Below are 15,505 nucleotides of genomic sequence, written 5' to 3' on the forward strand. Positions count from 1 at the left end.
TTCTTTCTTTCTTTCTTTCTTTCTTTCTTTCTTTCTTTCTTTCTTTCTTTCTTCCTTCCTTCCTTCCTTCCTTCCTTCCTTCCTTTCTTTCTTTCCTTCTCTCTTTCTTTCTGGGAGAGAGAAGGGGGGGAGGGGCAGAAGGAGAGGGAGAAAGAGAATCTTAAGCAGGTTCCACACCCAGCACAGAGCCCGAAGCGGGGCTTGATCTTACGACCCTGAGATCATGACTTGAGCAGAAATCAAGAGTCAGATGCTTAACTGACTGAGCCACCCAGGTGACCCAAGGAGTTTCAACTCTACCTGTAATTTTTTTAATTGAAAAAGTAAAGAAAATATACCAAATGGGATAATTCTGACTGGTTGCTTATGCTGAAAAGAGCTATAGTTTTTATATGATGTTATTGTATTTGATTATATATTAAATTGTTTTCTTGGTTTTAATAGTTTGCCAGTTGATTCTTTGGGGTTTTCTAGGCAGATCATTTATTTCCATTCACTCCTATCCTTATATCTTTTCTTTTTTTTTTTTTTCAGTAGCAGGGATATGAAGCCATCTTGTCTCATTCTTTACTCCTTTTTCATATTTTTAATGAGAATAGTGTTAATATTATTACATCTTTTATTCCTGGCATACACCCTATATAGGCATATAGCACTATTCCTTTTTTTACAGCAGCCATGTTTTGCTTGTTCCTTATTCAGTCTTGTCATGTCTGCCTTTGGATTTTTAGGAACTATTAGTGTCTGATCCACCAATACCATTCCTGCTTTGTTTTCCAGGGATATCACAGATTTTTGAAAAAAAAATCATTTCTTGGAATTTGGGTAGGAAAGTAAAGCTGAAATATGTGCTTAGTCTGCCATCTTGAATGAACTTATAACTTTATTAGTAATAAAGATTTAACAAAATAATTGTAAACTTTAATGTGTTAGCCACCTAGTTTATAGCAGCATTATCTACAATAGCCAAATTATGGAAACAGCCCAAGTGTCCATTGATTGATGAATGGATAAAGATGGGGTATACACACACACACACACACACACACACACACACACACACACACACTGGAATATTACTTAGCCATAAAAAAGAACGAAATCTTGCCATTTGCAACCACATGGATGGAACTAGAGAGTATTATGCTAAGCAAAATAAGCCAATCAGAGAAAGACAAATACCATATGATTTCACTTATGTGGAATTTAAGAAACAAAACAAACGAGCAAAGGGGAAAAAAGAGAAAGAGAGAGCCAAACTAAAAACAGACTCTTAACTATAGAGAACAAACTGATGGTTACCAGAAGGGAGTTAGGTGGGGAGAGGGGTTAAATAGGTGATGGGGATCAAGGAATGCACTTGCGATGAGCACTGGGTATTGTATGGAAGCGTTGAATCACTGTATTGTATACCTGAAACTAATTATACTGTGTGTTAACTAACTGGAATTTAAATAAAAACTTTAAAGAAAATGTGCTAGTCACCCAAACTCACTGCCTCTAGAAAAATGGAGAATTAAAAAAATCTGTTTTTTGAAGAAAAAAAATTGGCCTCAAGATGCAACATTCAAAGTTTTGGTTTGGCCTAATATTTTCATGCTAGCAATGGTGGTTGAACACTGGGGTGAGTTTCTGAGAAATGGCAGGGCATGTATCTCTGGAAACTTTCATTCCTAGTTTGTTCAATTTTTTTTTAATCATAAAAGGGTGTTGAATTTTGTCAAATGCCTTTTCCACATCAACTTAAAATTTTTTCTTCATTCTCTTAATATATTGTTATTACATTGATTTTTGTATGTTGAACCATCTTTGCATTCCTGGGAACAATCTCACTTGTTCATGGTGTATAATCCTTAAAATATGCTGCTGTATTTTCTTTGCTAATATTTTGTTGAGGATTTTTGCATCTATATTTAAAAGGAATATTGTTCTGTAGTTTTCCTTTCTTATGAGGTCTTTGGCTTCTTTGTTGGCTAATACTGGCTTCACAGAATGAGTTAGGAGCTATTTTCTCCTTTTCTATAGTTTGAAAGAGTTTGAAGATTGATGTTATTCTTTAAATGTTTGGTAGAATTTGCCACTGAAGCCATCTGGTCCTAGGCTTTTCTTTGTTGAAAGTGTTTTGATTGCTGATTTAATATCCTTATTTGTTACAGATCTATTCAGATTTTATGTTTCTTCTTGAGTCAAGTTTGATAGCTTGTGTGTTCCTAGGAATTTGTCAGTTCCAATGTAGGTAACCTAATTTGTTGAAGTGCAATTGTTCATAGTATTCTCTTATAATCCTTTTCATTCCTGTGAAGTAAGTAGTAATGCATGCACTTTCATTTCTAATTTTAGAAATTTTAGTCTTCCCTCGTTTTTCTTGATCAGTCTAGCTACAGGTTTGTTAATTTTTGTTGATCATTTCAAACAAACCTACTTTTTAGTTTTTTTATTATGGTAAAATATACATAACACAAAAATTACCATTTTAACCATTTTAAGTGCACAGTTCTATAGCATTAAGTGCATCACCATCCACCTCCTTTAAAAAAAGAAAAAGAATTTTTCTTTTTTAAAGATTTTATTTATTTACTTGAGAGAGAAAGAGCATGAGCGGGTGGAAGGGCAGAGGCAGAGGGACAAGCAGACTCCCCACTGAGTGAGGACCCCCCCCCACCAATGTGGGGCTCAATCCCAGTAAGCTGAGATCATGACCTGAGCTGAAGTCAGATGCTTAACTGACTGAGCCACCCAGGTGCCCCCAGAACCTTTTCAAAAAGTTTTTTTTTTCACTTGCAAAACTGAAACTCTGAACCATTATATACTAACTCCCCATTTCCCCCTACTCCCAACCTGTGGCAACTACCATTCTACTTTCTCCCTCTATGGATTTGACTACCTTATATAAGTGGAATCACACAATATTTGCCCTTTTGAGCCTGATTTCTTTCATTTAGCATCATGTCTTTAAGTTTCACTCATGTGGCAGCTCATATCTGAATCTCCCTCCTTTTTAAGAGTGAAAAATACTCTATTAGCTGTATATACCATATTTTGTTTATCTGTTCACCCATCAGTGGACTTTTGGCTGTTGTGAAATAATGCTGCTATGAACATGAGTGTTCAAACATCAACTCTGATTTTTATTGATTCTATTGTTTTTCTATTTTCTATTTTATCCCCACTCCAATCTTTATTAACCTGCTTGCATTGGATTTTCTTGCTCATCTTTAGTTTCTTAAGGTGGAAATTTAGGTTACTGATTTGAGTCTATATTCTTTTAAAATGTTGACATTTACAGCTATAACTTTCCCTAGATTTCTTGTTTTTTAATCTGTTTCCACATAAATACCTTTCCTGATGCCTAGACACAAAGTCCACTGGGAAGTTTGGGATGGAGAGGAAATGAGCAACATGAAGTTGCAACTTGTGTAGAGAATACAGAGAGGGCCAAACAATAAACAATTCTGTACTATGCAATAGCATATGTTCTTTACATCAGATAATGATATATCTTATACATGTAATATATATCTCATACATTGTATCACAGATAGATAGATCGATTGATCTTAGGTAGTTATTAGTCCAAGATAGCCAAAAATACTGCCTTAACTTTTTTGATATTTTGTGATCTACTTAAAAATATTTGATATTTATCTGGGGCACCTGGGTAGCTCAGTCAGTTAAGTGACTGACTCTTGATTTTGGCTCATGTCATGATCTCAGGGTTGTGAGATCAAGCCCCGTGTTGCGCTCCGTGCTGGGTGTGGAGCCTACTTAAGATTCTCTCTCTCCATCTCCCTCTGTCCTCCCACCTCCTCTCCCTCTAAAAAAATAAAAAAATAAAAAAAAATAAATTCACATTTATCTAGAAGTGTAATTCTGTATTTCTTAGTACAAAAGTCTTTATCACAGAAAAAATTAAACATGCAAGCCTGAGTAGACCTTGGCTTTCTAAGGAAGTAAATGTACTACCTATCTCATCTTAATGATATTTTAATTTGCTAAAGATTATTTAATGAAATCAGTTTTAATTCCAGCTACCCTGAGTATATCAAAGATAAAAACCCAATCTCAGCAATGTTTCAGCTTTTCAATTTTTTCTCCCAGCTAAGGTCAGTCAATCTATTGGTGTGTCTAGAATTACACACTTTTTTGGCAAGAAGTTAGACTTTCTGATTGTTACACTGAAGGTAAGTATTGGCTAATCATTTGAGCTGTTTGGCTGAATGACCACAAGAGTTACACAAAATCCTTGTCTGCAAAAACCTTAGAATAAAATTAACTTTAAACTGTTATCTTAAAATGTTTAAAAGGTAGCTGAGGGCAGGGGAGAAAAATGCTTGCTGTAATATTGTGACAAGTGTGCAGAGTATATGCTAAAACACTTCAGCAAACATTTGTCACGGGGACACAAGTGATTTCTAAGTTCAGGAGTTGTGTTGTGCTTTAGTAAAATAGATACACTGGGGATGAGAAGCTCCACTTGGCTGAAATTCTTCTCCACTCACTGACTGGTAAGACGAGCAGTTCAGAAGAAGCTTTGACGTGCGACTACCCCTGTAGTTGCATGTTTATGTTTCTAGAATTTATAAGATATAATATTGAAATGCTTTGAACAGAATTATGAAGTAATTTGCCAGTCTCCCTGCCCCATTCGTGTTGTTCTTATTCACTCTAGTATTTACACTGATTTGTTAGTCACAGATTACATTTTCCCCTCCACTCACCAACACCCCCCCGCCCACCTCTTGAAGAGAGGAGCCTCGATGTCTCATCGAATTTAGGCAAGTAGATTTTCAGTACTGATTTGCTTCTGTTTGCCAGAGTAGGAGAAATGGATTCCTCAGAAATAGACATTAATTGATCTTGGGCGTAAGCCCCAGAGGATGAATGGTTAGTAAATGAAAAATCTGAACTCCTTAATGTTAAATATCTTCCTCAAATAACCAGGCATTAGGTCAGAGATGACTCAGACTTAGGACTCAAGAGACCTCAGCTTGCAGTGAATCTTATTTACTTCAGAAAAATCAGGGAATTTGAGGACTAGTAGGAAAGTTAAAACAAACAGAAGAGAACGTGAGTATTTATCCAAATATTACTCGAGTATTTGGATAAATACTTGTTACCTTTAAACATGTATGTTCAAATATGAAGATCTCAGGATTATCATATTTTTGACTGCCACAAAATACACATATTTTTTAAATCTCCTGACCTTCATCATCTATTGAACAGAAGAAAGGTCCAAAGACAAGTTATTCAACTCTCAAGAAATCGGCAGGAGATGAGGTACCTAAATGTTCATTCCATCATTGATCAACTCTGTTTTCCTGAAAAGTATAAACTCTGATAGAAAGAAGGGGCAAATCCTAAGCTTTAAAGAATGTACTTCAATTTTGGTCCTGGGAGATATTAGCAACTCTAACTTACTTTTGAATGGTATGGATCAATTTCTATTGCAATGTATTTCAGAGCTTTATTTCCAAATAGATCTGGAAGATGACACTGAATACAAAAATCAACCAATAAAATCTCCAGCTAGCCTGCAAAAATGCAACCAGAGAGGAACTTGAGCCCTTTCTCTGAATCAGATTTAGTCTCCTTTCTTTCTAGAACCCTTGTGTCCCCACTGTGTGCCTCAGTCTCCCACCTAGTCTTTCTCCACCATCAGACCTGAAATAGGTCTTGTGTTCTTAATGTTACTCTGAGCGTTCATGAACATTAACACTCTAGTAACAGACTTAACAGCTCCCTTTATTACCTCACAGTGAATGAGGTGAGGATTTGCATTGAGACTGAGTATGTGTAAGTCTCTACCCCTAATCCAAACCACTGGTAAAACGGGCAGAGTCCTGCACAGCAGAAAGAGCTTAGATGGACCTGAATGCTGGCTCGGCCGCCTGCCAGCTCTGTGACTGTGTCCAAGTTACCTAAACTCTAAGCCTTGGATTCCTCATCTAGAAAAGGCAGATAATATTACCTACCTCAGAGGGATCTTGTGAGAATTAGAAATAGAATATGTAAAGCTTTGAGCACAGTGTCTAGAAATGCTCAGTACTATTTGTCATATATCAGCTTTTATGCTTTGTGCAAGTATCCAGTAAGACCAGTTGCTAAATTTGTTATATACATGTGAAATGAAAATGTATTCAACTCAGCATGAAAGGGAAATTTCTATAAAGAGGAAAAAGTGGCATTTTTAAGGATATGTATATATATATATATATATATATATATATACATATTTTAATTTTTCTAATAGCACAGCGATCTATCAAAACACTAGCTGATGGAGTTATTCTCCAGGTATTTCCTCTTTTTCTGATGATCCGTTTCCCCGGGTGAGCTAATTTTAAACTGCAAACCCAAATCATGGGGCTTCTTTTGGACATCACCTCTTTACTCGGTTGCTTTTGAGATCACTGCCTCCTACTGGCTTCTGCCTCATCCCCAGTCCTGACCCTGAATTCTAATTTCATCCTTTGCTTTATGCTTGACATATTGAAGAGCTTAGGCCCTTCCCACTGGCAGGTGGCTTTCTAGGCTGAACTCTGTTCAAAACTCAGTGCTATTTCCACATTCTCTAGAGTTTATACCTCTTCATTGCTCATGTTTCATAATGTTTCACACCATCTACAACTTCTTTGGAGTCCCATCTTCTGACCAGTCTCCAGTACAATTTCCAGATTCTCTATTTATTTGCTTGTGACAATTCTCCTTCAGGTCTAGCTTGCCAGTTGTTTGCAAGAATCAGTGAAGAGTACTTGAGAATTTGGGTTTACCAGGACCTCATTTTAGAATGCACAGGAATCTGAAATGGGATTTTATTCTATGTATAAGCTGACTTACTGAAAAAAAAAAAAGTGGGAAGGGCGGAGGGAGAGAATGATATATTATATTTATTAAGCGTTCATATATTTTCATTTTGATCTTTAGGTATGCACCAGCAGCTATCACAAGGCATATAAAAATGAACCAACTTTTTTTTTATTTTCAAAAAGCAGTAAAAACATTTATACAGGACATTATGAAGTTCCAATGCCATCATTAGGACCCAAATCCTGCAGTTTACCCGTGCAGAATTGTCACTAAAGGCCGGTCTGCCAACAGTCAGGAAAGCAGGATGAAAGTATTCCCTTGAGTGCTAGAATTCTCACAATACTACTACTACTAATTAAGGGACCCTTCCTTTAGCTGGATAATCCTGCATCAATAGGCAACACATTAATCCCAATGTAAACATGTGGTTTTCTGACATCGGTCTAGCAAACACAAAACCTGAGAACAATTTCTCAGTTATCCCACTATAGTGATTCTTACACTTTGCTTCTTTGCTGTGTGATCCTTATGTATTCTTTCCCATTCATCATCTTCCGTATCCTGGTCAAATGTTTCAGGGTATGCTGGTAATTTGTCTTTGGGGCATTCTTCGAAGTAAGTGCGAATGTATTTTCCCACAAACCACCCTTTGTACTCTTCAGGCATTTTGCATTCCAGGCCACTATAGTGGACGTTGTAGTGATGCTTTAACCAGTAGTAGAGGTAGTGGATATTGTAGTCACATCTCCAAGGGTTATCTCGGAGCCACAAGAGTTTCAAAAAATACAAGTCTTCTAATACTCCATAGTCAAAGTTTTGTAGACTGTTGTTGGATAAATCTAACTCTTCTAAATGTGTGAGTCCTAAAAAAGCAGCTAGAAACAGAAAATATTTATTAACGCAATGAATAGCTGGGTCACATCCAACTGTAGGGCATATTATCAGGACAAATACAAAAAAAATAAGAGACTTAATTCTGCTGGTTGTTCCAGGAAAGTGGTTGACATTCAGTAGGTGCTCAACACATATTTGTTAATGTAGAAAATACTTTCCTGGGACTGAATTGAGAAAAAAAGACTTACTACTGCTGGTAACAAGAGTTCATCTCATGTGTCAGCAAGGAAAACACACCAGGTAAACGAGTTTGAGAGGCCTTTCAGGAGATCTCAAGGATGGTAAAGGAATCCTTGCAATCATGGGAATTTCATAAATGATGAGGGAAAAATATCACTAGAAATAAACCCATTTTGCACTATTATCTATCTTTGTATTGTTTTCTCATTTCTCTCTAGTTTTCTTTACAGACTGTGCTCCCATTACAATGGAGTTATTGTTGTACCATTATTCACTACTTTAATAAATTTAACTTAGGCCATAGAATAACAAACATTTTAGTCTCTTTTAGAGGTAACTCTAAAACTCAATTGCATGGATACTTTTGATGGGTGTAAGCCCAGGGCCCCGGGACAAGGCATGCTTGTCTTACAACTCTTTGGTTCTCATGCAACAAGACAGGAGGCTCACCGCTTCCAGATTCTTCACACTGTGGCCTAGCTTTGTGGAGACTGGCTACCAATGACTGACCTCCACACTAACATGACGATTGCTTCAACTGGGAGAAGGATGACTCTGTTTTATTCTTACTCACTGTGAAATGAAAATTGCTTTTGACCTCACAACTTCAAGATACCCCCAGGTTTACGTCATCTATACGGGCTAAGGTGTAAGTGTAGCATAGTGTTGTTATTGTGGGAAAATTTTAAATTATCATTTCTTAATATTTTAAAAAGATGTTACTAACAATATGCCTTCGTAGCTCCAGAACATTCATTCTCAATTTTCACTTTCTACAATGTTAAAATCCTACTGTTCTATTAATGGTCTTAAATTACCAGTAAGAAAAGCGGAAGTAACAACTGAACTGAAAATATTTATGATATTAACACTGAATTATTAATAATATTAAAATAATTTTTATAGATAGGATTTTTCAAATTGAAGTAGCACCATGAAGGCATGTATGTTACAAATCTGATCAAAATTGCAGTAATTCTCAGTTCTTTCCAAATCCAGTGTGCTTATATAACGTCCCATCCTCATTTTTGCCAGAGGTTTTGCTTATTAGCAAATGGGGAGGAGATTTGAAGGAAGGGAAAGAGGATTAATCTGGATCTAGGATTAGATAAAATACATCTGGCTCTGGCTTGAGCACATTTTATCTTAATTTATGAGCTTGGTGCTTAGCAGATAGTTTCAAGTTATTTTAATTTTTTTTTAAGTTTTTAAAATTCTTTTTTTAAGACTTATTTATTTGAGAGAAAGAGAGTGAGAGAACATTACAGGGGCAGGGGGAGGGGCAGAGGGAGAAGCACACTCCCCCTGAGCAGGGAGCCCAATGCAGGGCTCCATCCAGGGACCCAGGGATCAAGACCTGAGCCGAAGGCAGACCTTTTTTAAAGTTTTATTTATTTTTTTAGTAATCTTTACACTCAATGTGGGGCTCAAACTCACGATCTGGGATCAAGAGTTGCACACTCCGCTGACTGAGCCAGCCAGGCACCCCTCAAGTTTATTCATTTTTTAAAGATTTTATTCGTTCATTTGAGAGAGAGAGAGCATGAGTGGCTGGGGGGGCAGGGAGAGGGAGAAGCAGGCTCTCTGCTGAGCATGGAGCAGGACCCGGGGCTCAGTCCCAGGACCCTGGGATCATGACCTGAGGCAAAGGCTGACACTTAACCGACTAAGCCACCCACGTGCCCTATTCCCTCAAGTTTTCTTTAAACAAGTCGTAAAAGTCTTGCCTTAAACAAGTTGGGACTTAATGGATAGCAAAGAAAATGCCAAATCTGAATTTCCCTTTAAAAATCACTATGTGTTTAACATATTACTGACCACATATTCTTATTTTTAAAATCTATTCTACAAAAAACACTTTTATTTGGACCAACTGAATAACTATTGCTTAGTAGTATATAATATTATAACCTTCATAAAGCAACATTTTGGTAAATACTTCTCTGAGTGCCAAACAAGTTCTAATTTAGGCAGCATGTTTAATTTAACCTTTTTATTATTTAGTTTTTAAAAAAACTAAAATTGCATTTACTACAAATGTTGTCAATAAGGAAAAAAAATCAAAGAATACCCATCACCCATTTAAAGGGCTATTCTGTGGAACTTACCAGGATCTATGAATTCAATGCCATTGCTGCTGAGGTTTAATTTTTTTTAGCTCATGAACATCTTCAAACTCCTTGGGTCGAAGCTGGTTGATTTTATTGTATGACAAGTCAAGTTTAACAATATCTGGAGGGATGTTCTTTGGAACTTTCTTCAGCTCTGAAAAATTAACATTCCGGTTATCGAGGTTTCCCCTGACCCCATATTCTCTGTCGCTCTTCCACCTGTGGTTGAAGAGTCGGCTCTTAAAGGGGAATGGAATTATCTAAAGCCAAAGAACATTGGTATGAACAAGACTTAGAATGTGCTAACTCCACCAAAGCCCTGTGGACCAGGTGCTTCACACGCAGAGGAATGGGTATCACTCCTTGCTGAGCTATTCAGAGAAGTGTCCTTGAGGTGGTGGCAAGAAATCAAGAAGATAGCAGGCATCAGGTAAGGCAGTGGGGCTCACTCCTGGCTGTCTGTTAGAAGCACCTGGGCAGCTTTAGGGAAAAAAAAAAAGCTAAAAGGAAATGAAGCCCATCACATCACTCTATGTGTATCCCCTCCCAATCCCTTCCCACCTGCTCTAGGGGTTTTCACTATTAACTCTTGCCTCTTTGTTGTATTTTCATTTCATCCCTCTCTTTCGATTCCTTCTGCCAACAAAAAAGCGCAGGTCTCTCCACCCTAAAAAAAGAACAAAAAGCTTTTGACCTTGATGGCCCTCAAGCTGCTCTCCTATTGCTCCTTTCGTTGGATGCTAAAATTTGAGAAAAGCGTAGTCTTGACTTGTTGCCTCTGCTTCCTCATCACCACATACTCCCTGAATCCTTGTGATTTAGTTTATACTCCACCACTCCTAGATGCCTGGATTCCTCAGGAACAACTATAACAGTATTATTGTTATTATTACTATAGAAAAAGCCTCTGGAAGAAGAGTCCAGGTTCTTTTTCACAGGTGAACAGGAAATCAGGGTTCACCTAATTTGTCTTTACTAGTTGTTTCTCTTTAAATCGTGCTTTTAAAAATATATAGTGTTTATGTTATATTTTAGTGTAGTATTTGTACTTTCTCTTTATCTTTAGCAAAATATTCTAAGGTTTTATTTAATTTTAAGTAGAGCAAGTGAAAACTTTGAAGAGACACATACCTGTTTCCACAAAAGAAAACGAGAAGCAGTAAAATGTCCAGATTAATTGACATCTGAGAAATAGCATGGCCCAACGGCTTTCTGAATAAAATTTGTTGAACTGGGTACAGTAAAATAAGCTTATAATATGTGGTATCCATTTATCCATAATGCCCTTTTTGGTACAGAATAATTGAATTGCTGATAATTTTTTCAAAATAGTAAAAAAAACAAAAAACAAAACAAAAAAAAACACTCCGGTATTTAGGACTTATCCCATAATATATTTTTCATAAAGACTCAGGCTTATTTTTTTCCCTCTTTTAATACACAGAATCCATGGTCCTAAATGGAATAGCATTGGTAGTTCGTTCTTTAGTATCCTCATTATTGCTAAATTTGCTTTCTCTTCTTGATGGGATCTCGGTATCTTGATATCTATGTGCAGGAACTATTCTAGGTGTTCTAACAAGTGACAAGAACACTATGGACTAAGTATTATTATTATTCTCATTTTACAGATGAGGAAACTGAGGCACAATTTTCCCATAGTCATAGCCCTAGGATTTAAACACACATGCTAGCTTCAGAATATATACTTCTATCCACTATGCTCTGTTGCCTGTTCCTGGGAACTTTCTGCCTCATTTATGCTGTTCCATCTGCCCTAGAATTCTTAAGACTGGCAAAGGGTAAAGTTGGAATTGGGGAACAACTGAGGTGGAGTCAGTATACTGGGGTGGCCATGAGACCTTCCTAGCTCTATATTTAAAATGACATCTCCCAGTTTTCAATTGGACATTAACATTAATACTACATTTACCTGCTTTTCCTCAATTGGTAAGTCATCACCATCAGACATAGTATACATTTTACTGATTGCTTTCATTTTTGTACCCTCCCCACCATAGAAGCTTCATGGTGGAGGCTTAGGACAATGCCTAATACATCCTAAATAAACAATGGTATGTGGCAGACAGCTTCTAAAATGGCACTCAATGTTCTTCTCTACTGATACATATGCCCTTGTGTCAACCCCTCCCCTTGAATATGGCCTGAACCTAGTGACTTGCTTCCAACAATAGAACGCAGCAAATGTGATGGGATGTCACTTCCACAATTAGGTTACAAGAAATTGTGACTTTCATTTTGCCAGCAGACTCTCTTCTGCTGACTTTGACGAAGTAAGCTGTCATGCTGGAGAGGCCTATGTGGCCAGAAATTAAGGGTGGCCTCTGGCAAACAGCCAGCAAGGAATTCAGACCCTCAGTCCAACAACCTTGAGGAACTGAATTCTGCCAATGGCCATATGAGCTTGGAAGAGGAGTCTTTCCCAGTTGAGCCTTCAGATGAGACCATAGGTATGAGTCCTGGTCAAAACACTGATTGCAGCTTTTTGAAAGACCTGGAAGCAGAGGACCCAGCTGGTCTGGTTTCCTGACCCACAGAAACTGTGAGATAATAAATGTGTGTTGTTTCAAGCCACTAAGTTTTGGGGTAATTTACCATAGTCAGCGACAGATAATACGTTGTAAATAATAAAAGCTAATTAAATGTTGAGTTTAACGATTTAAGAATACTAAGGACTCTTGTAATAAAAATGCTTTTAAAATAGGGAGTGATCTTATTTTTGTCTTTGGTAAGGCATTGTTCTGTTTGACCTAGAATTTTGTCTGCCAATATATTGAAAGGTTAAAGATTTTAAGACTTGAACTTATTATAATGTTGCAACAGTTAGGTAATCCTCCCTTTATGATCACCAAGACCCTAACCGGAGAGCTATATTCTCTCTCGGGTCCTACATGTAAACAAGGAGATGGAGATCCCAGTAATAATTAAAAACCATGGAGACAAATGAGGACAGATCAAAGAATTTTTTGACGTTAAATGTTTGGAATAGGCGCACCTGGGTGGCTCAGTCGTTAAGCGTCTGCATTCAGCTCAGGTCATGATCCCAGGATCCTGGGATCGAGTCCTACATCAGGCTCCCTGCTCGGCAGGAAGCCTGCTTCTCCCTCTCCCACTCCCCCTGCTTGTGTTCCTGCTCTCGCTATCTCTCTCTCTCTCTCTGTCAAATAAATAAAATCTTAAAAAAAAAATGTTTGGAATAATTATTGAAAATGTCTGTGGCATCTTCTTAGAAAGGTTTCAGAAGCAGAATAGAGTTTTATTTCACAATACTCAGGATCTCACCTCTTCTTAGTTTCTCCGCTGCTACCATATTGGTCTAAGCCACTATCAGCTCTTGTCTGGATCATCCCCAAAGTGTCCTAAGCCCATGTGATACAGTCAAAACATAGATCATGTCATTTTCCCAGATGGCTTCCAGTCCTCCAGATGGTAGAATCCTCCTGTTGTTCCCATCTCACTATGAAGAAAAGCCCAAGTCCTCATTAAGGTCCAATAAAGCCATTAAGGACTACAGGTCTTCCTTGCCACCATAGGCAGTATCTCCTAGGTTCTGGAAACCAGGCTGTTTATCAGGACTTGCTCGCTGAACCCACATCTGCTGTGTTGGACATGGGGTGGATGACAGAGACCTCCCAAGCAACCACTGTAGGACAAGCTGAAGTGGGTAAACCACAAATTAATAGGGAGAAAAAAATGTTCATGAGAACTCCCTGAAACCCAACTTAAGCAGTGTGACAGGCCTGTGGATGCTAGAAAGGGATTATGAATTGCAGAACCAACTTTGGCATTGTCAGCAGTAAGAACAGGGTAAAAATAGGATCCACAAGTAAAACCAGGAAATGCAACCCAAAGCCTTTACTGGAATGGCTTAGAAAAACAGGGAAAAATCTTATTTGTTGTACTGATGAATAAAAACAGTTCTTTAGTTCTTTTATCTTAAACTTGAATGAGAATTGCAAATATTGATGCTAAGTGTGTGTGTCTTTGATAAAGATTATATAAATACGAATCTCCCCAGGCCACAAGTCACATTTGGTCAATGCCCCCATTTCTAGACCAGGCACCATGGAGTTATTTGCTGCTACTTAAAATTCCTGGTGAACACTCAAAAAATACCTCATTTACTCTATTATCACCCTTGACAAACCTTACCCCTCCCCAACCAAAACCTGCTGAGTTTGAGGAGCAAACTGGAAAATTTTCTCCACAAAGTTTCCCATTTAGTGGGCTATCTTAGTTGTCAGCAATGTCAGGACTACTCTGAAGGCTCAGTAATAGCAGGCAAAGAGCCATAAATGACCCTGATTTTGCAAATAAAATCTTACTAATCATTGTTCAAACTAGCAGTGAAATTAACTTCAGAGACAGCTAAGAGCAATTTACCTGCATAATTCTCCCCGGCCCCAATCTTAGAAGTAAAATGACTCCTTAAAATTGTAAATTATTCTGGTAAATGTGAAGCTAAAAGGCAGTTTTCAACTCTCACTTTCATGGATTTTTGGCAAATCCATTTACCTCAATATGGCATAAACACGCCTTTCAACTAATCTCATATTCCCTTTGAAAGACTAAGTTTTGTCGGCCAAGTGCCTGTCCTCCAGTGAATAAAGCTATTATTTCTTTTTCTTGCTGTCCAACGTTTAAGGCAAAATTAGTGATCTTTGAGGTCTGTGTGGTCAAACTGGCACATATTGGGTACCCTACGCACACCATCTGACTCATCATCTGTCAGCCAGGAAAGGCACAACTCCTGAGTTAGGGGAATCTATATTTGAGTTTCCTGTGTGCTTCCTGTACATGGTATATTGTACAGAGCCTAAGAGGAGAGTCAGTACTGGGAGAAAGCAGCCAGAAAGCTTTTCTATATTTTTCTTGGTGAATAGATGTACCTAGAATCTTGAAGGAAGAAATGACATTGCATGGTGGTCAATGGCTTGGGGACTGCCTGTGTGACTTTAGAAGGGCAACTTAGCTTCTGTTTCCACCTTTATGAGGCTAATAGTAGTGCTCTTTGAAGGTTATGAGGAGTAAATTACATAATGCATGTAAACTACCATGTCTTAGGCACACGGAGCATTTAGTTGACAGCTAATTAATACCACTGCTAGTTCTACTCTTGCTAGCATGTTTTAGACTTCTTTAGATTCTACATAGTATCTAACACGTGGAACATAAGCAAAAGTATTACTACACTTTGGCAGGGATTCTTCATATTTGACATTTGGTATCTATTTATGGAATGGAATAAGGAAAATGACAGTAAATTAAATTCAGATTGTCATACTTGAATTCTAGCCATGATTTTTAATTCTATGTATTTTTATTTTTAAAGGTTGCTTAAATTATTGCTTTTGCAAGAACAAAGAAAGCAGCTCAGTTATTATCATCCGTCTAAAGCACATGGCCCTGTGCCAGGCAGTACCTGGGAGTACAGGAGGTTTAAGAGACAACACCATTGTCTTTAAACTTATGGGAATCAACAATCCCCC

General features: G+C 37.6%; 2 protein-coding genes across 2 annotated transcripts in view; one reads left to right on the plus strand and one right to left on the minus strand.

Moving 5' to 3' along the window:
• FBXL13 (F-box and leucine rich repeat protein 13) overlaps positions 1 to 15,505 on the plus strand; it is a 251,573-nt gene that overhangs the window by 113,749 nt on the left and 122,319 nt on the right. The gene's annotated exons all lie outside the window — the stretch shown is intronic.
• LRRC17 (leucine rich repeat containing 17) overlaps positions 6,943 to 15,505 on the minus strand; it is a 28,463-nt gene continuing 19,900 nt past the window's right edge. The window contains 3 exon segments of the mRNA XM_025873244.2: positions 6,943 to 7,685; positions 9,993 to 10,038; positions 10,040 to 10,149. Of these exon segments, the coding sequence (XP_025729029.1) occupies positions 7,288 to 7,685; positions 9,993 to 10,038; positions 10,040 to 10,149 (554 nt within the window). The 3' untranslated portion in view covers positions 6,943 to 7,287.

The sequence above is a fragment of the Callorhinus ursinus genome, unplaced genomic scaffold, assembly GCF_003265705.2.
Source record: "Callorhinus ursinus isolate GAN/ISIS: 27379988/994484 unplaced genomic scaffold, GSC_fseal_2.0 scaffold12, whole genome shotgun sequence".
NCBI lineage: Eukaryota > Metazoa > Chordata > Mammalia > Carnivora > Otariidae > Callorhinus > Callorhinus ursinus.